At 46.4% G+C, this 25,017-nt stretch overlaps 1 protein-coding gene across 14 annotated transcripts in view; it reads right to left on the bottom strand.

Annotated features, from left to right (window-relative positions):
• Window positions 1–25,017, bottom strand: part of DOCK9 (dedicator of cytokinesis 9) — a 433,207-nt gene that overhangs the window by 255,749 nt on the left and 152,441 nt on the right. For all 14 annotated transcript variants that reach the window (XM_073614422.1, XM_073614424.1, XM_073614413.1 and 11 more), the window contains exons 3-4: window positions 23,399–23,488; window positions 4,383–4,465 (exon numbers count right to left, since the gene is read on the bottom strand). In XM_073614422.1, the coding sequence (XP_073470523.1) occupies window positions 4,383–4,465; window positions 23,399–23,488 (173 nt within the window). The remainder of the gene's footprint in view (window positions 1–4,382; window positions 4,466–23,398; window positions 23,489–25,017) is intronic.

The raw sequence follows: 25,017 nt of genomic DNA on the forward strand, positions 1-25,017 counted from the left end.
GTGTGCCAAAAAATGCTTTCAAAGAAATCGAGCGTGCCGATTTTATAACAAAAAAACTTCACACTCAATCACGAAAATTATTTTTTATAAAGTAAATGCTGTAAACTACTTTAGTAGTGAGAAATTAGCATCCTGCACTCTCACGCCTCAGATCAGGCCCAATTCCTGCAACTCCACACCTCAGATCACTGTAGCACTGTGCACATCTGCCCCACCACTGTACACCCCCCCTGCTCATCTGCCCCACCACTGTACACCCCCCCTGCTCATCTGCCCCACCACTGTACACCCCCCCTGCTCATCTGCCCCACCACTGTACACCCCCCCTGCTCATCTGCCCCACCACTGTACACCCCCCCTGCTCATCTGCCCCACCACTGTACACCCCCCCTGCTCATCTGCCCCACCACTGTACCCACCTCTGCTCATCTGCCCCACCACTGTACCCACCTCTGCTCATCTGCCCCACCACTGTACCCACCCCTGCTCATCTGCCCCACCACTGTACACCCCCCCTGCTCATCTGCCCCACCACTGTACACCCCCCCTGCTCATCTGCCCCACCACTGTACACCCCCCCTGCTCATCTGCCCCACCACTGTACACCCCCAATGCTCATCTGCCCCACCACTGTACACCCCCCCTGCTCATCTGCCCCACCACTGTACACCCCCCCTGCTCATCTGCCCCACCACTGTACCCACCTCTGCTCATCTGCCCCACCACTGTACCCACCTCTGCTCATCTGCCCCACCACTGTACCCACCCCTGCTCATCTGCCCCACCACTGTACACCCCCCCCTGCTCATCTGCCCCACCACTGTACCCACCCCTGCTCATCTGCCCCACCACTGTACCCACCCCTGCTCATCTGCCCCACCACTGTACCCACCCCTGCTCATCTGCCCCACCACTGTACCCACCCCTGCTCATCTTCCCCACCACTGTACCCACCCCTGCTCATCTGCCCCACCACTGTACCCACCCCTGCTCATCTGCCCCACCACTGTACCCCCCTGCTCATCTGTCCCACCACTGTACCCCCCTGCTCATCTGTCCCACCACTGTACCCCCCTGCTCATCTGCCCCACCACTGTACCCCCCTGCTCATCTGCCCCACCACTGTACCCCCCTGCTCATCTGCCCCACCACTGTAGCACCCTGCACATCTGCCCCACCACTGTACCCCCCTGCTCATCTGGCCCACCACTGTACCCCTCTGCTCATCTGCCCCACCACTGTAGCACCCTGCACATCTGCCCCACCAATGTACCCCTTTCTCATCTGCCCCACCAATGTACCCCCTTTCTCATCTGCCCCACCACTGTAACCCAATGTACACCTGCCCCACCACTGTAACCCAATTTACACCTGCCCCACCACTGTAACCCAATGTACATCTGTCCCACCACTGTAACCCAATGTACATCTGCCCCACCACTGTAACCCAATGTACATCTGCCCCACCACTGTAACCCAATTTCTCATCTGCCCCACCCCTGTACTTCCTGCACATCTGCCCCACCACTGTAACCCCCTGCTCTTCTCCTCACCCTCAGTACAGGTGCGGCGTGAGGAATTCTGAAATTGGAATGCATTAGTGTCTCACTGACACTTCCTTGCACTGCTCTGCCGATGGGGAGGGAGTCGAGTGGCGGCAAAAGAGGCTTAGTGTGCCGGGAGTTGCCTACCCCTGATCTAGATCATTTCAAAAAATTTTAAGACCACACTAATGTTTTTTCGGAGGGTTTTAATAAAAAGTGTTCTAAAATTAGCAGAATATAAAAATATCATGAACAAACCTGTCTTTATAATTATTTATAGCTACACAAAAATAATTTCAAGGACAAAGCAGGATTAAAGCCTGGAGGAATCCCATGGGACATCGAGTTGTATTGTGGAGGCCTGCCATTGATTAGCGTTTAATTGCATATTTCTAGGTTTTGCAAGAGCACACTGTAAAATGGAAACGGTCTCCATAACTAGAATCAGGTCAAATCATTTCCCTGCTGAAGTTCTATGACACCATGCAACTGTCGGAGATAATAACTGAAAGATTTTAAAGACCCATTGCTTACATTTAATTAAAAAGGGACTAAAGGAAAATAAGCACAAGAAAACCATGACATACATCCAGAAGAAAAACACTTCTAAGTTAATACTTAGGACTCATACACGCTGCTCACGTTTGGGCATTTATTTTTTCTGCCCTTAAACTCCGCTAATCTTATCCTATGTGTCCATGCACACATGGACGTTTTTAGCAGTTTATTAGCAGAGGGGTTTATAGGCTGTTTTCTGAACGCCCTAAAATCGCGTTCAAGAGAGGAAATTCTAACCACAAAAAAATGCTGAACGCTGTTAAACACACAAACTCTAGGCACAGTTAGCACTTCAGCCTTTATTTCAATAGCCAGAATAAATAAAAATTTTGGCCAATTAAATAAACGCCCAAACTCTTAACTCTGCTAAACTCAACTAAACTTTTTTGAAAAAATGCAGCTTGGTGAGTTTAAAAAAAAAAAAAAAAAAAAAAAAAAAAAAACACAGATTTTCTCCTGTCAGGATAAACAGCGTTTATAAGAAACCAGTGTGCATGAGGCCTAAAAAAAAAAAAAAAAAACGCTTCTAACCTCAAATTTTCAGAACGGATGCTAAACTTGCATAAACTCAGTATGTAAAAGCTGTAAAACTGACTTTTTTTACTGTCGGATTCCAGCTGTCAAGTATCCAGCGTTCAGAAAAGGTTTTCAACTGCCCTGTGTACATGAGCCCTTACACTTTATGCAATTAGTGGCACATAGCTACGTACAGTAGCCTTCACCCATTCATGTCTATATATGACTGCACTCAGCACCTGGGCACCAAAAATATGCCACGTTTATGCTGCACAAGTGAGTAGGCCCATGTGCATGAAGCCTAATAGAGTTGAGAACTGAAACCTCAGTAGAAAATACTTTTAACACGTTCTGACCAGTGGAAGTGTTAAGGCTCATGTACACAGACTTTTACATGAGTTTAGAAGCTGCTGTGCTTAGCGGAGGTTCAACCCCCCTCAACCTCCTTCTCCTGAATCGTGTTCAGGATAGGAAAAGTTTGACCGCAGGCCGCAAAATGCAGCAAACTCACAGCGTGATTTTGCCACGTTTTGCGTTTTCCCGCGGCCAGCAGTCAACCTAATCTGTGTGTACATAAAGCCTTAGGATGGAATGATTCTCTATACTGGGAAGTGTAAATATTTAGGAGAGACATCACTAGCAGGCAATAGCTTTTATACCATTTTGCAAAAGGGAGAAAATGGTTACAGCAAATTTTTAAACAATATTCCTTTAACCACTTAGCGCAAATCGCCATCATTGAACGTCGGTACTTTGAAGCTAAATACCGTTGTTATGGCTGCAGCTAGCTGCCATAACCCCGGTATTTTCAACAATGGCGAGCGGCTGGCTTTCAGATAAGAGTGGTCTCTGCAGCTGATTTGCCGCAAAATCACTTTATCGGGGGCGGGAGAGGGGCCGCGTTCCGGATCCGTCGGTAGTGGCGGAGACGATCGCATCCTTGCCCCCAACAGGCCTAGAGCCGAGTGAGGGAATGATGGCCCCCGTTCGGCTTCATAACATTGAATTGGGAAAAAAAAAAATTTTAGATACATTTTTATTTTAGTTTTTTTTTTGTTTTGTTTTTTTCTTATTTATATATCTAATAACCATACCTGTGCATAAGTGAGACGTGAAGATAAAATTTATATGCATGTTAGAATAGATAAACTAAAAAAAAAAAAAAAGTGAATTTAAGACCTTATATATATATATCTGCTGAAGACAGAATCAATCGTGTCAAGATATATTCTGTGATACGCATGCAACTGAATTGTGTTTATCTATATGTATAAAAAAATTGTTGAAAAATAAAATACAGAACTTTGAATTGCGGAAGTGACATCAAACGTCACTTCCGCCCAATGGTCTTAAAAGAGGAAATTTTTTTTACACACATATACACACACACATACATACATACACACATTTAATTTTTTTTTTCTTTTTTATTGCATTTTAGTGTAAATGTTAGATCTGAGGTCTTTTTGACCAGAGATCTCATATTTAAGAGGTCCAAAATAATAATAATTATCATCAATTTCAATAGTTTGCTACCATCCACTTTTCCATTACACCATTAAATAGTGATTCACCATCAGTGATTGATAAATTACATGCCATACACTAGAAATCCTTTTGGACATAAGCAGTGGAGCCACAAAGCAGCACAGGAAAATAAACCTTTGTTGCACAATGTGCTCAAGCAGATCACACCTATACTCCACAGCACCACAACATACTCACAGCTTTAACAGGCAAAAGCTGTCATAGGGTAGTACTTACTTTGGAAGTTGCCGGAAATCTCCTGAATACTCCTCGTACTTGTATGTGACAACATGCCAGTCAGAGTTGTATGTTTTGATGCACTAAGGTATTAAAAAAAAGGAAAATCTGCTATTACCAATGACCGGCAACATGCATGACATAAATAATATATAAACAATGCTATCAACACTCAACCCTTCTCTGCTTTTCGATGGTGACTTAATACTAATTATCTTGTTACGCAGGTCTTTTGACAGTTCCTTTGTGCTCCCCATGGCTCAGTATCTAGCCTGCATCCAAGTGAGAGCTAACAAACTCATTGACTTATACACAAACACTAATTGCAATTTAAAAAGCCACAGATGTGGGAAATTAAAGTGATTGTGAAGTCTTGTTTTTTGTCTATTAAAACAACAAACATGTTATACTTACCTGCTTTGTGCAGTGGTTTTGCACAGGGCAGCCCGGATCCTCCTCTTCTTGGTTCCCTGGCTGGAACTCCTGGCCCCTCCCTCCTGTTGAGTGCCCCACAGCAAGCAGCTTGCTATGGGGGCACCCGAGCCTAACTGCAGCTCCATGTATCCATTCAGGCATGGCGCAGCGGTTCGGGCCCACCTCTCTCTCTCCAGATTGGCACTAATGCCAATCAGGAAGGAGAGTGCCAGATGCTGAGGAACTTGTGGACATTGCTGAATAGAGAGGGGGCTCAGGTAACGACTGTGGGGGCTGAGGCAAGCTGCTGCACACAGAAGGCTTTTTATCCCAATGCATAGAATGCATTAAGATTAAAACAAAAAAAAAAAAACTTCCTTTACAACCACTAACCTTTAATTGCCATTTTAACATGTGTCTCTCACCTTGTGTGTCTGCACCAAGGCCAAACATTCCAGGGTATGTACACTTTTGATCAGGGCCATTTGGATGGTTAATGTTATTATGATTTAAAAAGTAGCCAAAACAACTATTTGATCATAAATGGTTTCATATAATCTTTAAATAAAAGTCATATTTTCAACATCAACACCAAAATGTCACCATTTAGGCTAGGGTATGCTAACTTTTGACCACAACTGTATGTACATACACATACATACCTGTACACGCACATTTGCAATAGGCTGCGCACACCTATGGTACGTTGTCTCATTCTAAGGCTCATGCACACTGGACATTTTGCAAACTCTCCTAGAAGCTTTTCCTCCTGGCAGCAGCATTTTGGCAGAAAAAAAAAGCCTGACACTAAAAGTGTGTAACATGTTTAAGGCAGGTTTATAGGCATCAAGTGCTTTGGCGTTAATTCATTGGACAGAATAATAATTTTAACGCTAAAGTGCTAAACATACCTAGCGTTAACAAGTGTTTAGTAGCGCCAAGCGTTTTTTGGGTTTTTTTGCCAAAACTCTGTTGCTGGATGCACAGGCGGTGGGTTTTATTTCCAGCCACTAAACTCCTCTAAAAGCCTATGTGAGCATAGACACCTAGGCTAACATACAGGGATGTTTAGAGACAGAAAAAAAAAAAAAGAAAAAAAAAGATACCCTAAACGAACCTAGGAGCAGCTGAAAAAATGTCCAGCATGCATGAGGCCTAAAAAAGATAAAAAGGAAACAAGGAGGTGTGATGTCAATTTTTGGATTTAGAAAACAACTGGCACAACACCAGGAGAAGAAGGCTTTCTGCTTTAGTGCGAGCTCTATTTTCATCCTAGACAGTATCCTTTTATGTTCTGCACACGGATACATAATATTTTATCATACAAAGTTTTCTGGAATTGGCAAATGTTTGTGAAGGGGATTTTAGCAACTTATTATGGTTAAACGTGTGTACAGTGCTAGGTGTGTACTGAAATAATCCATTCCAAGGCAAAACAAAACAAAAGTGGCGCCGCAGTTCTTGAACCGGATGTGTGAAATGATAACTTTCCAATTCTGCACACAAGTGGACAGAAAAAAGTTGCCTGTCACATGTGCCTGCTAAGACAAAATACTTTATGAGCAGCACTGAGAATTTTATCTTCAAAGCTGAACTTTAATACTATTAAAATTTAGACATAAAACCTGTTATCTTCACACACCTTATTTTAGACCCAGCAACATCATCACTGGGTCTCTATGTTTCTCTATGCAATGCAATGAGATGAGATTATAGCTGGTGGGAGGAGTGAGCTGGGTGCTATATATAGCTTCCTAAACATAAAAAGAACAAAAACAAACAAAGCACTATTGTTCAGTACTCCTTTCAAAAGCCAGTCCTGAAGCAAGCAGTGGGTGGGCTTTTTGGAGAAGTCACGCAAATATCCAAATTCACTGTTGGGCAATTAGGAGTCCGGAGGCCTGAGCATTCCTCCAACAGGCTTCGCTAGGTAATGCTCACATGTAATGCTGAGCTTTCAAGAGTGAAAGAAATGAAATTATTGAATGGAAGTAGTGGGCCAGGGACAGTAAGGATGGGGAGGAATCTGAATGATGCTGGATGTCATCAAGCCAGGAATTAAGGAGAGGAGCCTGTACAACAAGACTGAAGGTAAGGCTGCAGTTCAGTTCCGAGGAAGACTTCAATCAGCCATAACAATATGCCTACTAAAAGGTAAAGTGAAAAACATTGATTATTTCATTATAATAGCATCTGAAAGTGGATGGGCTATATAAAGGTAGCATGTGAACATGTTGTCCCTGAAGCCAATGTGTTGAAAGCAGAAGAAAAATAGGATTTTTATAACAGCTTACCTGTAAAATTCTTTTCTTTGAAGTACATAACTGGACACAGAGCCATAGTAGTTACTATGTGGGTTATAGGCCACCCTCAGGTGATGGACACTGGCACGCCTTAAGACAAAAAGTGCACTCCCTATATAAACCCTCCCACTACTGGGGGTACTTCAGTTTTGTAGCAATACACGTGTATACCAAGCAGGGAGGGAACTCTGTGTCCCATGATGTCCTTAAAAAAATGGATTTTACCATTAAGCCGTTACAAAAAATCCTATTTTCTTATCAACATCACGGGACACAGAGCCATAGTAGTTACTATGTGGGATGTCCCATAGCAATGCCAACTGAAGGGAGGGAGACATAACAAAAGTAGGGCACCAAGAGACTAGAGGACTTATACTGCAGCCTGCAGTACACTGCGCCCAAAGGCGATATCCTCAAGACCTTTTACATCTACTTAAAGCGGGGTTCTACCCAAATTTTGAACATTAGCTCTATGCATTCTCTTCCTTGCCTAGATGCTGACATGCTGTGTAAAAAAATTTAAATCGCCGTAATTACCTTTTTTTTTCTAATCTTCTTAGCACTTCCTGGTTTTCCTCCCATGGGAGTAGGCGTGTTTCTAGCCTCTCCCAGACCTCCCACAGTCCCCTGGGAGCTAGTCACAGGCTTCCCAGCATGCATTGTGCAATAGCGTCATCACAACATCTCGGTGAATGCTGGGAGCACAGCATTCACCGCATCCAGGAAATACATGCTTGTGGGCTTCAAATGCCCACAATGAAGATGGAAACCGCCTTCAGTGAATTTTAGAAGTTATTCTTTACAACGAAATCGGACACAGGCGGACTTATTACACAGAACATGTGAGTAGATAATCATGAGAAGAAAAGTTTGTGAATGAACTCCAAAAAAAAAAAAAAAAACGATAGGTGGACCCCCGCTTTAATAGAATCTGGTAAATGTATGGACTGAAGACCAAGTTGTGGCCTTGCAGATCTGAGACATGGAGGCTTGGTGATGCACTGCCCAAGAAGCACTAACAGCCCTGGTGGAGTGCGCTTTAATATGAAAAGGAGGAATTTTCCTCTAAACCATAAGCTTGAAAAATCACTTGACGAATCCATTTAGAAATAGTAGATTTCGACGCTGCCTGTCCTCCTTTAAGACCGTTTGGCAACACAAACAAAACATCTGTTTTACGAATCTCAGCGGTCACTTTCAAATAGCCCTTGACCGCTCTCACCACATCAAGAGGATGTAGTGACCTTTCTTCCACAGAACGAGGTTCTGGAAAAAATGAAGGCAGAACAATATCCTGGCTTAAATGAAAACCTGAAAACTACCTTCGGTAGGAATTAGGGATGAAGCCGCAATACAATCTTACAATATATACAAAATAATTCTGCGCTGCCAGAGAAGAGACAAGCAGCTGACACAACCAACAAGATATTACCAGTAGAAAAACACAATAAGTGTAGCGCTATAAAATTATGAAAGCATCCAATATAAAAAGCATTAGACCAGCAGTTCCAAATATACTTGATAAAGAAGAGTCATCCTTATGAATGAAATGAGAAATCTTCAGGAACTAGACACTTCAAGCAAATATGTAAACCATCTGGAATGGAGACATGCACAACACCACCCAAAAATGAAGAGGCTTACCAGAATGGATGGACCCAACGGGGCGTACGCCGAGTAGGGTCAGATAGGCTTAGGTGGCGAGTGGCTGCAGGTGGCCCGGAAGGGCGATGATAATGGAGTAGTTCACACGTTGCTGTGTCCCTCAAAACGATGCCAGAACCGAGGGATATGGAACAAACGACACGTTGATTGTATCCCTCAGAGCGGTGTTAAAAACCTTTCCTTCTCTGAAGAACCTTCAAGGTGAAGACAGAAGGAAAGGTTTTTAACACCGCTCTGAGGGATACAATCAACGTGTTGTTTGTTCCATATCCCTCGGTTCTGGCATCGTTATGAGGGACACAACAACGTGTGAACTACTCCATTATCATCGCCCTTCCGGGCCACCTGCAGCCACTCACCACCTAAGCCTATCTGACCCTACTCGGCGTACGCCCCGTTGGGTCCATCCATTCTGGTAAGCCTCTTCATTTTTGGGTGGTGTTGTGCATGTCTCCATTCCAGATGGTTTACATATTTGCTTGAAGTGTCTAGTTCCTGAAGATTTCTCATTTCATTCATAAGGATGACTCTTCTTTATCAAGTATATTTGGAACTGCTGGTCTAATGCTTTTTATATTGGACGCTTTCATAATTTTATAGCGCTACACTTATTGTGTTTTTCTACGCAATACAATCTTATCCTTATGAATAATCAAATATGGCTTTTTACAAGAAAGAGCAGCCAACTCTGATACTCTTCTTGCAGAAGATATGGCAAACAAGAAAATTATTTTCCTCATCAAGAGGACCAAGGGAATATCTCCTATTGGCTCAAAAGGCTGTTTTTGTGATGCAGACAGGACTAACTTTAAGTTCCAAGGATTCAGTGGTGACCTAACTGGAGGATTAATCCGCGTTACCCCCTGAATAAAGTTACAAACCAGAGAATGTGAAGAAAGTGGTCGTTGAAAAAAAAAAAACAAAACACTGATAAGGCCGACACCTGGCCTTTGATAGTATTCAAGACCAGCTTCATTTCTAATCACATCTGTAGGAATTCAAGGATCCTACCTATGACAGATTTCCTGGGGTGCCAACCCCTGGATTCACACCAGGAGACATATGCCTTCCAGACTCTATAGGATATGACTCTGGAGGCCGGCTTCCTAGCATTAACCAAAGTAGAAACTACTGAAGCTGACAGCCCACGGTCCTTTAAAATGTGGGTCTAAATAGCCAAACCGTTAAATTTAGCATTTGTAAGGTAGGATGATCTTGGCAAACCAAGATCTCCTGGGCCACAAGAATCACCTCCTTCCCTTCTTGCTTGGTCCTGCGAAGGCGGCACGGAAGCAGCAGAAGAGGAGGGAATGCATAGATCAGTAAAAACTGACCCCATGGAAAAACCAAGGCATCTGTTCCGTATGCCATTGGATCCCCTTGTCCTTGACACAAAGTTGTCGATCTTGTTGAACCTGGACGCAAACAGATCCACGTCCGGAATTCCCCATCATCTTTGGCATATTGACAGAAAGATGTCCGCCTGCCAATTCTCTATCCCTGGAATGAAAATTGCTGATAGGCAAGGAATGTTGTTTTCTGCCCAAGATAGAACATGATTCACCTCTCTCTGGGCCGCACGACTTCTCGTGCCCCCTTGGTGATTGATATAGGCCACAGCTGTGGCATTGTCAGATTGAATCCTGACCGGGCAATTCCGTAGTCTGAGCGTCCAGGCATACTGCCCGAATCTCTAGAATATGGATGGACAAGATTATCTCTGATTTGGACCATTTCCTTTGGACAGACGTTTCTTCCAGGACTGCTTCCCAGCCTGGAAGGCTGGCATCTGTTGTTACCACCTTCCAGGTAACTGGTAGAAATGATTATTCTTTTTGAAGATTCTTGGATATGAACCACCAATTGAGGCTCTGATGCACTTTGGGGGATAATCATATTGGGAAGTCCAGAGCTTGGACCTTCTTGTTCCAAGTTGACGGGATACTGTTTTGCAGGAGTTTTAAATGAAACTGCGCATAAGGAACGGCCTCGAAAGAAGCCACCATCTTTCCCAATAACTTCATGCAAAGTCAAATAGAAGGATTCTTCTTTGTTCTGACCAACTGAATCAGTTCCTTTATGGAACCGATTCTTTCCTCGGGCAAAAATACCTTCTTCTGAACTTTATCTATGATCAGCCCCAAGTACTGCAAGCTCCCTGATGGTTTTAAGGAAGGTTTTTATAGGTTGAGAATCCAACCTAGGTATTCCAAGTAGCTGACTGCGGTGACCAAACTTTGGTTTAAGCGGGCTACCGATTGATCTATCAAGAGTGGATTATCTAAGCAGGCTAGTATAGTTATACCTTGAGCCCTTAACCTGGCTAAAGGAGGAGCCAGGACCTTTGTAAACACTTGAGGTGCAGTAGCTAAACCGAAAGGCAGAGCTACAAACTGGAAATGAAGATTTCCTACCTCGAAGCGTAGAAATTTCTGGTGAGAGGGGAAAATCGGCCCATGGAGATAACCATCCTTGATGTCCATTGACACCAGAAGTTCTCCCCCTTGTAGGATGGAGATTACTGATCGGATTGACTCCATGTGAAAAGAACGGATATTCAAAAACCGGTTTAGGTCTTTGAGATCTAAGATGGATCTGACATCCCCGTTTGAATAAAACCCTAAACCTTGCTCTTCCAAGGGGAGCACCTATATCACTCTTTGAGACAAGAGATGATCCAAAGCTAGAAAGAGACTTCTTTTTCACTGGATCTCTGGGAACGTTTGATCTGAGAAAACAAGGAGACGGGAACTCTCTGAACTCTAGTTTGTAACCTAGAGAAATTGAGGAATCCACCCATCTGTCTTGATATTGTTCCTGCCAGACCCTTGAAAACTGTAGAAGCCTTCCCCCCAACTCGAGCAAGCAGGGGCGCCCCTTCATTAAGAGGCTTTAGCATTATGTTTTTGTGGGTTTCCTCCCCGAGGTCCTCTTATGACCCTGGGACTGACCCTGAGGTTTACCTCTTGAACCTGGATGGTGGAGGCCGTCATGACTGCCTGGAGGCTGATGCCCATGGTACTGGAGAAGAAGCACGTTTAAAAGAAAAATGCTTAAACTTCTTCTTAACCGGTAAAAGGGAACTTTTCCCATTAGAAATTCTTTGGATATACTTATCCAGATTGTCTCCAAATAACCGTTCACCATGAAATGGGAAACTGGCCAAGAGCTTTTTGCATGGCGCTTCGGCTGACCAATTTTTCAACCATAGGATTCTAAACACATGTACCAGCCTAGCATAAGCCGTGAGGCCTGGAGAATAGAATCTTTCATAGCATCTACTGTAAAACACAACACTTCTGATATGCTGGCCAAATCCTGGGCCTGTTGATCAGGTATAACTTTGAGTATCTCTATAAACTGGTCCTTTAAGGACTGAGATACTCCGATCGCTACCAACGCAGGTTGAACGACTGAACCTGCGAGCGAAATATAGTTCTTAAAAAGGAATTCCAACTTCTTATATGTTGGATCCTTTAGAATATGAGCATTGTCTACTGGACAAGTCAGGTTTGTTTACAGAGGATATAGCAGCATCAATTGCTGGAATTCCCCATTTGTTATAAAACTCTTCCTCCATAGGATAAAGTATTGAAAACTTTTTCGGAGGAAAAAACTGTTTATCTGGGTGCTCCCACTCAGAATACATAAGCTTTCTTAGCCATGAATGCATAGGAAAAGCATGAATAGATTGGGGAGGCTTTAGAGAACCCAAACCAGAAGTGGGCTCATGGTCGGACTGTGTTACTGGCAGTAAAAATGTGGAGCGGACCAATTCAGTGAGAGACTGTATCAACAGCCTTTCCTGCGAGCCCGATACTTCTGTATCAGGTTCCTCGGAAGAGGAGACATCAGTCTCTTCCTGGTCCTTTGAGAGAAATTCGTCATCTCTCGCTCCTTGTTCCTCAGCAAGAGGGTTCTGAGCAATGGACGGGGACCTGCTACGCTTAGTCCCTCTCTGGGATGCGATTGAAGCATCAATTTTTTGCCCCAAGCTTAAAATGGTTGAAGAAAAAACCTCCTTAGTAATATACACAGGGGCTGCAGTGTTAAGAGCAGATGCAACACTTGCCCCTCCTGATGGCTCACTCTGACCAGCCATATTATTCTCAGGGGAGGATGCCATCTTTACTGGGATGGTTCTAGGCTTCCGTGTGACTGTAGAAGTCTTTCTAGAGCCCTTTTTTGAGGTGTTTTTCACCCCCCTTCCGACCATAGCCCGATGCACAAAGCAGAGGTACTACCAGAAGGAATGCATCCATTGCTTGAGCAATAGTCCAGCTCTGCTGCTGCTATCAATGCCCAGCCTGATGCAGTAGTAAATGTGTCAAAAGGAATGCCTGTGTCACTAAACCTCTTACATGCCACCTTTGCTCTTATGTCCCTCCACAGCTTGCACCAGCACAAAATGTGCCTTTTAAAAACACACCTTCCCACGCTGGATGTTGGAGGACGCCAAGCTAAGCCTCCCCCCCCCCCCGGTCACCTACGGCCCTTCCCCTCTTTTTTTTTTTTAAAAAAGAGCTTTTTCCCGCACGAGCTCCGATCCTATGGGATCAAGCAGAGGGAGAGGAAGGTGTGCCGTTCGGGCCTTTTTTTTTTTTCCCCCCCGAGATCATTGAGGAAACCCACAATCCTGGACCTGTAATAGCACCACCGCCAGTAAAACTTTATGGCCTTACTACCAAGAAGTACTGGATCCCGGGGTCCAGCCCTCTAAAAGATTAGCATTTACAGGCGAGACCTCGTTTCTTCGGATACGAGACCCGGGTACCATTCAATTCGACCCTAAAAGACACCCTGAATGGATCCAATCTGCACGGCTAGCCCCAACAAGGATTGCTCCAGTGGAGCTCAGCATAGCACATCTTTACTCGTGACCAACACCTTAGACACTGGCGAAAAAACTGAGGTACTTCCCAGCAGTGGGAGGGGTTATATAGGGAGTGCACTTTTTGTCTTAGGGTGTGCCAATGTCCATCACCTGAAGGTGGCCTATAACCCACATAGTAACTACTATGGCTCTGTGTCCCGTGATGTACGATAAGAAAATGGGCAAGTGTAAGGATTTGAGTGACTTTGACATGGACCAAACTGTAATGGCTGGACGACTGGGTCAGAGCAACTCCATAACTGCAGCTCTTGTGGCATGCTCCCGATCTGCAGTGGTCAGGACCTACCAAAAGTGGTCCAAGGAAGGAAAACTGGCAAACCAGCAACAGGATCATGGGTGGCCAAGGCTCACTGATGCATGTGATGAGCGAAGGTCGGCCTATGTAGTCTGATCCATTAGAAGATCTACAATGAACACAAGAGCATATGCACTGGATCCTAGAGCAACGGAAGGTGGTCGCCTGGTCTGATTAAGTCAAGAGGGGTTTGAGGAACACAATGAGTTTAAAGTGTTACTAAACCCACAACCGTAAAATCAGTCTGTATTTGCAGCATAGCAGGCTTGTTCTACTCACTGTGGCACTTAAGGGGTTAATCCTCTGCATTGTGTAAAAAGGCTGTTTTATTCTGTATGCACAAATCCACCCCCACCTGCACTGTCTATCTGGGGAAGGACAGCCAACACAGGCAGGGTAGCCGACCTGCGCATGCTCAGTTGTGTCTTATGCTGGAGAGAATAATTACTTGTTCTCAGAGCTAGCCAGGTCACATGATATTGGCATCACACATGTGGGCATGTATACAGGCTGAAGTGGAAATCTACCTGAACTCTCAGCACTGGAGAAACTGTGCAGTTTATCACTGACCGTGGTATACAGATCAGCCAAAAAGGTATATAGTGGCAGTATTTTAATGAAAAAAGAAGATTTATAAACTGTGGGGGATGAACGATTTTCATATTACTGGGTTCAGTAACACTTTAACCACTTCCTGCCTGGCATATAGCAAAATACCGGCTGGGCGGTGGTTCCCTTATCCTGACGACATATGACGTCTGTCAGGATAACAAGCTGGCGCGCACCAGTGGGGGCAGGCATCGTGGCAATCGATAGTGCGGTGTGTCAGTCTGACAGACCGCAACACTGATCTCGTTAAGGAGCCTCTGACAGAGGCTCTTTACCACATGAGAAGCTGTGTCCAATCACAGCTGATCACGGTGTTAACAGGAAGAGCCGTGTATCGGCTTTAACTCTATAGCATCTGACAGACGCGACTAGAGGAGAGCCGATCGGCTGCTCTCCTGACAGGGGGGTCTGCGCTGATTATCACCCACCGGAGGATGCCCACATAGGACCACCAGGGATGCCAATCTGTGCCCACGAGTAAGGCCCGCCAGTGCCTCCTCAGTGATGCCCATCAGTAAGGCCCGCCAGTGCCTCCTCATCAGTAAGGCCCGCCAGTGCCTCCTCATCAGTAAGGCCCGCCAGTGCCTCCTCATCAGTAAGGCCCGCCAGTGCCTCCTCATCAGTAAGGCCCGCCAGTGCCTCCTCATCAGTAAGGCCCGCCAGTGCCTCCTCATCAGTAAGGCCCGCCAGTGCCTCCTCATCAGTAAGGCCCGCCAGTGCCTCCTCATCAGTAAGGCCCGCCAGTGCCTCCTCATCAGTAAGGCCCGCCAGTGCCTCCTCATCAGTAAGGCCCGCCAGTGCCTCCTCATCAGTAAGGCCCGCCAGTGCCTCCTCATCAGTAAGGCCCGCCAGTGCCTCCTCATCAGTAAGGCCCGCCAGTGCCTCCTCATCAGTAAGGCCCGCCAGTGCCTCCTCATCAGTAAGGCCCGCCAGTGCCTCCTCATCAGTAAGGCCCGCCAGTGCCTCCTCATCAGTAAGGCCCGCCAGTGCCTCCTCATCAGTAAGGCCCGCCAGTGCCTCCTCATCAGTAAGGCCCGCCAGTGCCTCCTCATCAGTAAGGCCCGCCAGTGCCTCCTCATCAGTAAGGCCCGCCAGTGCCTCCTCATCAGTAAGGCCCGCCAGTGCCTCCTCATCAGTAAGGCCCGCCAGTGCCTCCTCATCAGTAAGGCCCGCCAGTGCCTCCTCATCAGTAAGGCCCGCCAGTGCCTCCTCATCAGTAAGGCCCGCCAGTGCCTCCTCATCAGTAAGGCCCGCCAGTGCCTCCTCATCAGTAAGGCCCGCCAGTGCCTCCTCATCAGTAAGGCCCGCCAGTGCCTCCTCATCAGTAAGGCCCGCCAGTGCCTCCTCATCAGTAAGGCCCGCCAGTGCCTCCTCATCAGTAAGGCCCGGCAGTGCCTCCTCATCAGTAAGGCCCGCCAGTGCCTCCTTATCAGTAAGGCCCGCCAGTGCCTCCTTATCAGTAAGGCCCGCCAGTGCCTCCTTATCAGTAAGGCCCGCCAGTGCCTCCTTATCAGTAAGGCCCGCCAGTGCCTCCTTATCAGTAAGGCCGCCAGTGCCTCCTTATCAGTAAGGCCCGCCAGTGCCTCCTTATCAGTAAGGCCCGCCAGTGCCTCCTTATCAGTAAGGCCCGCCAGTGCCTCCTTATCAGTAAGGCCCGCCAGTGCCTTCTTATCAATAAGGCCCGCCAGTGCCTCCTTATCAATAAGGCCCGCCAGTGCCTCCTTATCAATAAGGCCCACCAGTGCCTCCTTATCAGTAAGGCCCGCCAGTGCCTCCTTATCAGTGACCATCAGTGCCAACCCAGTGACCATCAGTGCCAACCCAGTGCCGCCTCTCAGTGCCCATCAGTGTCGCCTCTCAGTGCCCATCAGTGTCGCCTCTCAGTGCCCATCAGTGTCGCCTCTCAGTGCCCATCAGTGTCGCCTCTCAGTGCCCATCAGTGTCGCCTCTCAGTGCCACCTATCAATTCCCAGTGCCACATATTGGTGCTCATCAGTGCCACTTCATTGGTGCCACCTCACCAAGGCCGCCTTATCAGTGCCCGTCAGTGCAGCCTCATCAGTAAACAAAGAAAAACTTTTTTTTCCAAAATTTTCAGTCTTTTTTTTATTTGTTTAGCAAAAAATAAAAACTCCAGGAGGTGATCAAATACCACAAAAAGAAAGCTCTATTGGGGGGAACAAAATGATAAAAAATTTTGTTTGGGTACGGTGTAGCATGACCGAAAAATTATTTAAAAAGCGACAGCACTGAAAGCTGAAAATTGGCTTGGGCAGGAAGGGGGGTTGCCCTGTATTGAAGTGGTTAAGATGTTGACTTGGCCTTCAAATTCTCCAGATCTCAATCCAATCTGTAGGATGTGCTGAAAAAACAAGTCTGACCCATGGAGGCTCCACCTTGCAACTTACAGGACTTAAAGAATCTGCTACTGACAGATACCAACATCAAAACTTCAGAGGTCTAGGGGAGTCCAGGCCTTGATGGGTTATGATGTTATGGCTGGGAATAAATAAAATTATATATATATTTTCACCCTTTGGGCCCCCATTGGACCACTGTTCTGTCTATCATAGGAGAGTCTCACTGTATGTAATCTGTCGGCGCTCGTCCCGCCCCCTCCATGTCCCCTCTACGCTGCAGATGGGCATCGATCAGGCTGCATTGAGTGCAACGATGAGGCTGCCGCATTGAGTGCAACGGTGAGGCTGCCGCATTGAGTGCAACGGTGAGGCTGCCGCATTGAGTGCAACGGTGAGGCTGCCGCATTGAGTGCAACGGGGAGGCTGCCGCATTGAGTGCAACGGGGAGGCTGCCGCATTGAGTGCAACGGGGAGGCTGCCGCATTGAGTGCAACGGGGAGGCTGCCGCATTGAGTGCAACGGGGAGGCTGCCGCATTGAGTGCAACGGGGAGGCTGCCGCATTGAGTGCAACGGGGAGGCTGCCGCATTGAGTGCAACGGGGAGGCTGCCGCATTGAGTGCAACGGTGAGGCTGCCGCATTGAAGGCAACGGTGAGGCTGCCGCATTGAAGGCAACGGTGAGGCTGCCGCATTGAAGGAGAAAAAAGTTGACTCGCGCTTAAAACAAAAAAAGGGGGCTAACGTGTATAAGGTTAAAAAATCCCAGCCTGTTTGTGATGTTCTAAACATTCAAAATGTGTCAAAAATATGTGTATCAGGTTGGGAGATGAGTCCCACCTCCCCTTAAAAAATGTGTGTAACCAATAGCAACTCAAATTGGTACATGAACCAAAGCAAAAACACTTAAAAATTGCAAAATAAGTAGGCTGATTTAAGGAAAAATATAAAAAATATATAAAAAAGAAAGAATAAAGAAAAAAAGAAAACTGCGCTTGGAAAAAAGAAAAAAAAAAAAAAAAAAAAAAAAAAAAAGGAAACAAGCTGCGGTTATAAGTGTGGCCCACCAAAATAAATAAAAAAAAACAAAAACCGCGCTATAAAGTGATTTAAACAATAGTCCACTTGTGAAGTCTCATACAAAGATAACTAGTCCCAGTTAAAGTCCAAAAAAGGAAATAAGTATGTGACATAAACTTCATCCAAAGGAAACAGTGATGGCGGATACAGTTTGCGGAACACACCAATATATATTGCGCTTACCAGAAGTAAGCCATAAAAGGGCGAGTGGCTTTAACCCAGCCTGGGCCTTTAGATGAGCAATCCAGATGAAGCAGGAAGGGCGCCCCCGTCCCGTGGATCCACAGAATATGGTCCGAAAACAGATATAGATGGACAGTCAGCATGTGTTAATCACCCCAAAGGTATGTGAAAGGAACTCCCACCAGGTGCTGAGAAAGCTAATAGTGCGAGCTGCTTACCAGAAGACAGACCCTTATATGCAGATTCATTGAGACCAGGAACCAAACACCAAAGGAGCAGATATTGATAACGAACCTTAGGGAATGTCCCCTCACCAGATATGCAAAACAAAGAGGGCAGATGTATTGCGGTCCCCACCAGACTCCAGACCGGAACGGTGTTAACACATCTTGACCACTCAACCCGGACTCAGCAGTACATCTCATTCACCTTCCTGTGATAGGGTGACAATACTGCTGCACTGCTCCTGAATTCAGAGCAGTGTCTCTTCTCTCTTCTCTTGTAGGCTTGCACTACTGAAAAGATTGTTGCAAGGACATACGCATCAGGAGGAGTCCCGTAGTCCCTGCCAGCGCCGTGACGTCACTCACGGGCGGAGGCGAGGGAGGACGCAGAGGAGCGCAGGGAGCTGTGTCAGAGTCGGCGCGCTGTTACCTCGAGGAGCCGAGGAGCTGCTGCCTGCCTGGCTGGCTGGCTGTCTCTACTAGTGTAGCTGCCGCTGGATTCTGGAGACTGGAAGGAAGCTAAGGTAGAATTTAGATTGCAGTGTGTGCCAGTGTTCTGACTGAACTTGTGCCGCATTGAAGGCAACGGTGAGGCTGCCGCATTGAAGGCAACGGTGAGCCTGCCGCCTTGAAGGCAACGGTGAGCCTGCCGCCTTGAAGGCAACGGTGAGCCTGCCGCCTTGAAGGCAACGGTGAGCCTGCCGCCTTGAAGGCAACGGTGAGCCTGCCGCCTTGAAGGCAACGGTGAGCCTGCCGCCTTGAAGGCAACGGTGAGCCTGCCGCCTTGAAGGCAACGGTGAGCCTGCCGCCTTGAAGGCAACGGTGAGCCTGCCGCCTTGAAGGCAACGGTGAGCCTGCCGCCTTGAAGGCAACGGTGAGCCTGCCGCATTGAAGGCAACGGTGAGCCTGCCGCATTGAAGGCAACGGTGAGCCTGCCGCATTGAAGGCAACGGTGAGCCTGCCGCATTGAAGGCAACGGTGAGCCTGCCCCATTGAAGGCAACGGTGAGCCTGCCCCATTGAAGGCAACGGTGAGCCTGCCCCATTGAAGGCAACGGTGAGCCTGCCGCATTGAAGGCAACGGTGAGCCTGCCGCATTGAAGGCAACGGTGAGCCTGCCGCATTAAAGGCAACGGGTGAGGCTGCCGCATTGAAGGCAACGGTGAGGCTGCCGCATTGAAGGCAACGGTGAGGCTGCCGCATTGAAGGCAACGGTGAGGCTGCCGCATTGAAGGCAACGGTGAGGCTGCCGCATTGAAGGCAACGGTGAGGCTGCCGCATTGAAGGCAACGGTGAGGCTGCCGCATTGAAGGCAACGGTGAGGCTGCCGCATTGAAGGCAACGGTGAGGCTGCCGCATTGAAGGAAACGGTGAGGCTGCCGCATTGAAGGAAACGGTGAGGCTGCCGCATTGAAGGCAAAGGTGAGGCTGCCGCATTGAAGGCAACGGCGAGGCTGCCGCATTGAAGGAAATGGCGAGGCTGCTGCACTGATATTGACTGATGAGACTGCATTGATGGCAATGGTGAGGCTGCAGATGGGCACTGACCCTTCTTTTGCTTAAAACTTCCTTATTTAAAATAAAAATTGTTTTCCTGAAACTTCCCTCTTAAAATTAATGTGCGTATAATACGCCTGTGCGTGTTATATGCAGATAAATACGATATATCTATATAGATAGGGATATATAGATAGAGATATATCTTTTTTTTCTTAATACACACACACACATACATACAGTTGTGCTTATAAGTTTACATACTGTGGCAGAATTATTATTTCTTTCACTCATGGTTAGTGTTTGGCTGAAGCCATTTATTATCAATCAACTGTGTTTACTCTTTAAATCATAACAAACTACCCAAATGAACTTGATCAAAAGTTTACATACCCTGGTGATTTTGGCTTGATAACATGCACACAAGTTGACACAAAGGGATTTGAATGGCTATTAAAAGGTAACCATCCCCACCTGTGATTTGTTTGCTTCTAATTAGTGTGTGTGTGTGTGTGTGTGTGTGTGTGTGTGTGTGTGTGTGTGTGTGTATGTGTGTGTGTATAAAAGGTCAATGAGATTCTGGACTCCTGACAGACCCTTGCATCTTTCATCCAGTGCTGCACTGACGTTTCTGGATTCTGAGTCATGGGGAAAGCAAAAGAATTTCAAAGGATCTGCGGGAAAAGGTAGTTGAACTGTATAAAACAGGAAAGGGATATAAAAAGATATCCAAGAAATTGAGAATGCCAATCAGCAGTGTTCAAACTCTAATCAAGAAGTGGAAAATGAGGCGTTCTGTTGAAACCAAACTTCAAAATGTGCATTTCATGCAAGACAGCCCAAGAATTTACAGGAACTGGGGGCTTTTTGCCAAGAGGAATGGGCAGCGTTACCATCTGAGAAGATAACGAGCCTCATCCACAAAAGATTTCAAGCTGTCATTGATGTTAAAGGGGGCAATAAACAGTATTAAAACTTTTGATCAGGGTCACACACACACATACATATATATATATGTGTACATATATATATATATATATATATATATATATATATATATACACATACATATACATACACACACACACAATACACACACACACACTAGAGGCTTTCAAAAAGTTTCTGCACTTTTATATATAGAACTTTGGGTTAAAAAAAAAAAAGAATAAGTGCAGAAACTTTAAGAACTCTTGTGTATGTATATATTTATTTTATACATACACATATGCATTCTAACTGAAAAAAAATCAAAACTGGGATGGTACTTCTAATGAATGAAAAAGTGTTCCTTGCGCTGGTGGCTGCTATATTCAAATAAATCTTTAGTCATCTGCCCCCGGTGCTTCTGGTGCTATAGTGGTTAATAGGAGCATCTGGTCCTGTCACAGGCATTCATTAAAGTTGACAAATACGCCAGCTCTTTCCGCTGCCCTTCTCCAGTCATAGAATCTGTATGTCACAGTCTCTGCCCCCTCTTCTTTACCTGCCCCTCGTCCCCAGCATGGGATCCCCCACCGGCCACTCACCCCATTGCCTTCTCCAGCACCCACACATAGTCCTCAGTGCTGGGCACCAGTGAGCTGCCCCCTGCTGTGTCAGCATACTCTTCTTCCCGGTTAAGCGCCAGGAAGTCTGCCCCCCACTACGTCTGCATGTGGATTTGCCACCACATGCAGGCTACCTGCCTGTCACCGCGTGCAAACCCCCACCTCCTGTCCCCGCAGGCACAGCGCAGTCCCGCTCTTCCCACGCTCGCTTCGTGCCCGCTGGGGGACAAAGGCCGTGCTCCCTGTGCGGGCCTGCAGGGGGCGGGGCTTGTTGCCGGGGCAACCAGACGCCAGGCCAGGGGTTTCCTAGATACCAGCACGCGCCCCAGCTCCAGGGATAAATACCGAAGCAGGGCCCCGGAGAAGAGATCCCTCCTGGCTCCTGTTCTCTCTCCTCACTGCCAGTCTGTGCGGTCCTAGGCTATGGCCAGAGACCCCAAACCATCCCCCTTGTTCTCCCTGTCCAAAATACCAAGCCTACCAGCCCTGTATACTCAATCCTGCCAGGATTAATGCTCCTGTGAGCGGATTAACCCTGTTCCTGTCAGCCCTGTGTGTGCCATTCTGCGGGTGGAATAACCCCTTTGCCTGCCAGTCCTGTGAGAAGAGTGGCTTTTTGCCTATGAGAATTCTGCCATCCCCATTGTGTGCCCATATCTGTGCACGAATTACCCCCCTACCGACCAGAAATCTGCTATCCCTACCGCAAGTCCGACCTGTTGCAGATTACCCTTTAACCAGCCTGAACTCTGCTATCCCCGCCCCTGCATTACTGACTTTTGCCCTTTTCAGGTTGACAATTCCCAATTCAGGGACCACCAGTGCCACTGGTCAATCCCACCAGAGCCGCTGGTCAGTCACCGCTGTGTCATACAAGCGATTTCTGATAATAATCCCCACTCTGCATGGAAATAGCAGGCAGGGGGGGGCAGTGCGGCGGGGGGCGCGGATTGCTGGCAGGGAGGAGAGGAGAGAGAAGGACGACACCTCCTCTATGGGCAGCACAGACCGGGGGGGCTGTGAGATGCCCTCCACCCACTACAGGAAATAGAACTCCCTGCTCGCTTTCACTTTCAGAGGACTACAACTGGGCGTATCAGACCGCTGGCTGAGCTTATGGGAGGGATAGCAGCCAGCTGTCTTACAAACAGGAATTCACCAGGCAATAATCACCAGGACGACACCTCCTCTATGGGCAGCACAGACCGGGGGGCTGTGAGACACCCTCCACCCACTACAGGAAATAGAACTCCCTGCTCGCTTTCACTTTCAGAGGACTACAACTGGGCGTATCAGACCGCTGGCTGAGCTTATGGGAGGGAGATCAGCCAGCTGTCTTACAAACAGGAATTCACCAGGCAATAACGTTTTTTCTGCAAGTTCAGCAGCCTATTACAGAGGAACTACAGAACTCAGAAGAACATGAATGGCAAAGTTGGTCAAGGAAGGAGATCAGCTACAAGCAAATGGAAAAAAGTTCACCTTTAAATTTCCCTTATTTACAGACTGAAGTTCATCCCTTTGATCCAAAAGAACTAAATGTTACAATGTTTCTCTTTATCTCCGCCTAAGCAATGTTTTTTTGACAGCTGTCAGCCGTGAGCAGAGAATATCACTGCACTGAATCATGTGGGGGTTGAATCATGATTTTGATTCTTTAAAGATCGTGCAGTTCTAATACGCTCTGATTGCTCATCATCAAAACCATACACAACAGACCTGTGTTGTAGATATCGCAAGCATTCCAGCCCAAAGAAAGCCTCATTCAAAGCACAAATGTACATACAATTAAGTATCACAAAGTTTGGCTATTGATTTCATACATGAGAAGGAACGTGTAGCTACATGTTTACATTAAACCTCCATAATAAAATTGATGTTGAACACGCACAAGGCCACCGTGAAATCAACAGGATAATCATATAATACACAGATGAAAGATTTACCTCTGTAACAAAAAGACTCTGCGCTTCCTTCTCTGCATTGTCTGGAACAGTTGAACATGTATATCGACCCTGACGCTTTAAGGTTGATATCTACAAAATGAAAAATGGAATTAAATCCTGTTAAAAAGAATAAATGTCAATGCAGGTATAGGAGAATGTATTATTTGTAAATTTAGCATCAACTTATCATAAACTCGATAACTGTTTGATTTACAATATATGAAAGCAATCCTGATAATGATGCACACAGGTGTCACATAGCACCAAGATGGACTGCCAGGATTACAGTATGTTATAGATCTATGCAGTTTAGGCATAACCTTCCAGTAATCACAATCTATGTAAGGGCATTAGATAACATGCTTGCTATTTTGGGAAAAAGCTTCTATTGCCCTTGACTTGCAATCACAACTAGATCACCATGTTCAGTGTGACAGTACATAGCTCCACATTTACACATGATGTGGCTGGTTTGAACATCACTTGCCACATTGTAGTCATGTAGTAGCTGGCATCTGGGTCAGGCAGAAAAACCACAGAGGAGGTTCAGTAGTGTAATGACTGCAACAAGGACAAAGACCTCTAGTTTTCATTGCAGAAAGCCCTATCCAAATATGACCATCTTTATTACAGAAAATAACCTTAAAGCCCAACTCCAGGCAGATAATGCTGTCCCGACACTGCAAGGGTTAATTGCTTATTTTGGTCCAGGACAGCTGTCTCCAAACTGCAGCCCGGGGTCCAGATGTGGCCCTTTGCGTGCCTTTATCCGGCCCTTGGGGCACTATTCCATCCACTGGCACCAACAATGGGGCACTCTTCTTCCCACTGACACCAATGATGGGGCACCATTTCTCCCACGCACACCAATGATGGGGCAGAACTCTTTCTATTGACACTACGATGGGGCACTATTCCTACCTACATACATGATAATCAATGAAGGGGCACTATTCCTCATACTAACACCAGGGAAAGGGCACTATTCTTCCAATTAACCATAACAATGGGGCACTTTTCCTCCCATTGACATCAAAGATAGGACTTTATTCCCACTGGACACTAAAACATTTTCAACTCCACTGGCCCTAGTCCAGCCCCCCTAAAGTCTGAAGGATAGTAAACTGTTGCATTGTTTAGAAAGTTTGGAGACCCTTGGTCTAAGGGGAAAAATAAAAGATGATATACTTACCCAATCCTCTGCTCCTCCCCACAGCTAAGCTGGCGTGCTCTAGATGTCCTGACATAGTCATCGCCCACCGCTGGATGAAGGTGAGAGCCATCTCCCGGGGAGTGGAGGACCAGGTATGTATACCCGTTTCTCCTCTCCCCTAGACAAAACATGCTATTACCTCTTGCAGAGTTGGCACGGCCCCACTGCAAAGGATACTTTTTTTTTTTAGCTGCCTGAAGCTTGGGTTTAGGCATTAGTATTTGTAGAGAGGGTTTGTATGGGTCTATTCCAGCAATGAGGAAAAGTATGCTTGTGATTTAACTAAATAAACCCATCAAAAGTTTAAATACTCAATCTACAATATGAGCTAGGTTACGGTGGATTAAAGCCCAACTGTGGACAAACAAATGTTCCATGGGGCTGTGCCTTCATGCAAGGATTATTT

The sequence above is a fragment of the Aquarana catesbeiana genome, linkage group LG02 (assembly GCF_042186555.1).
Source record: "Aquarana catesbeiana isolate 2022-GZ linkage group LG02, ASM4218655v1, whole genome shotgun sequence".
Lineage (NCBI taxonomy): Eukaryota > Metazoa > Chordata > Amphibia > Anura > Ranidae > Aquarana > Aquarana catesbeiana.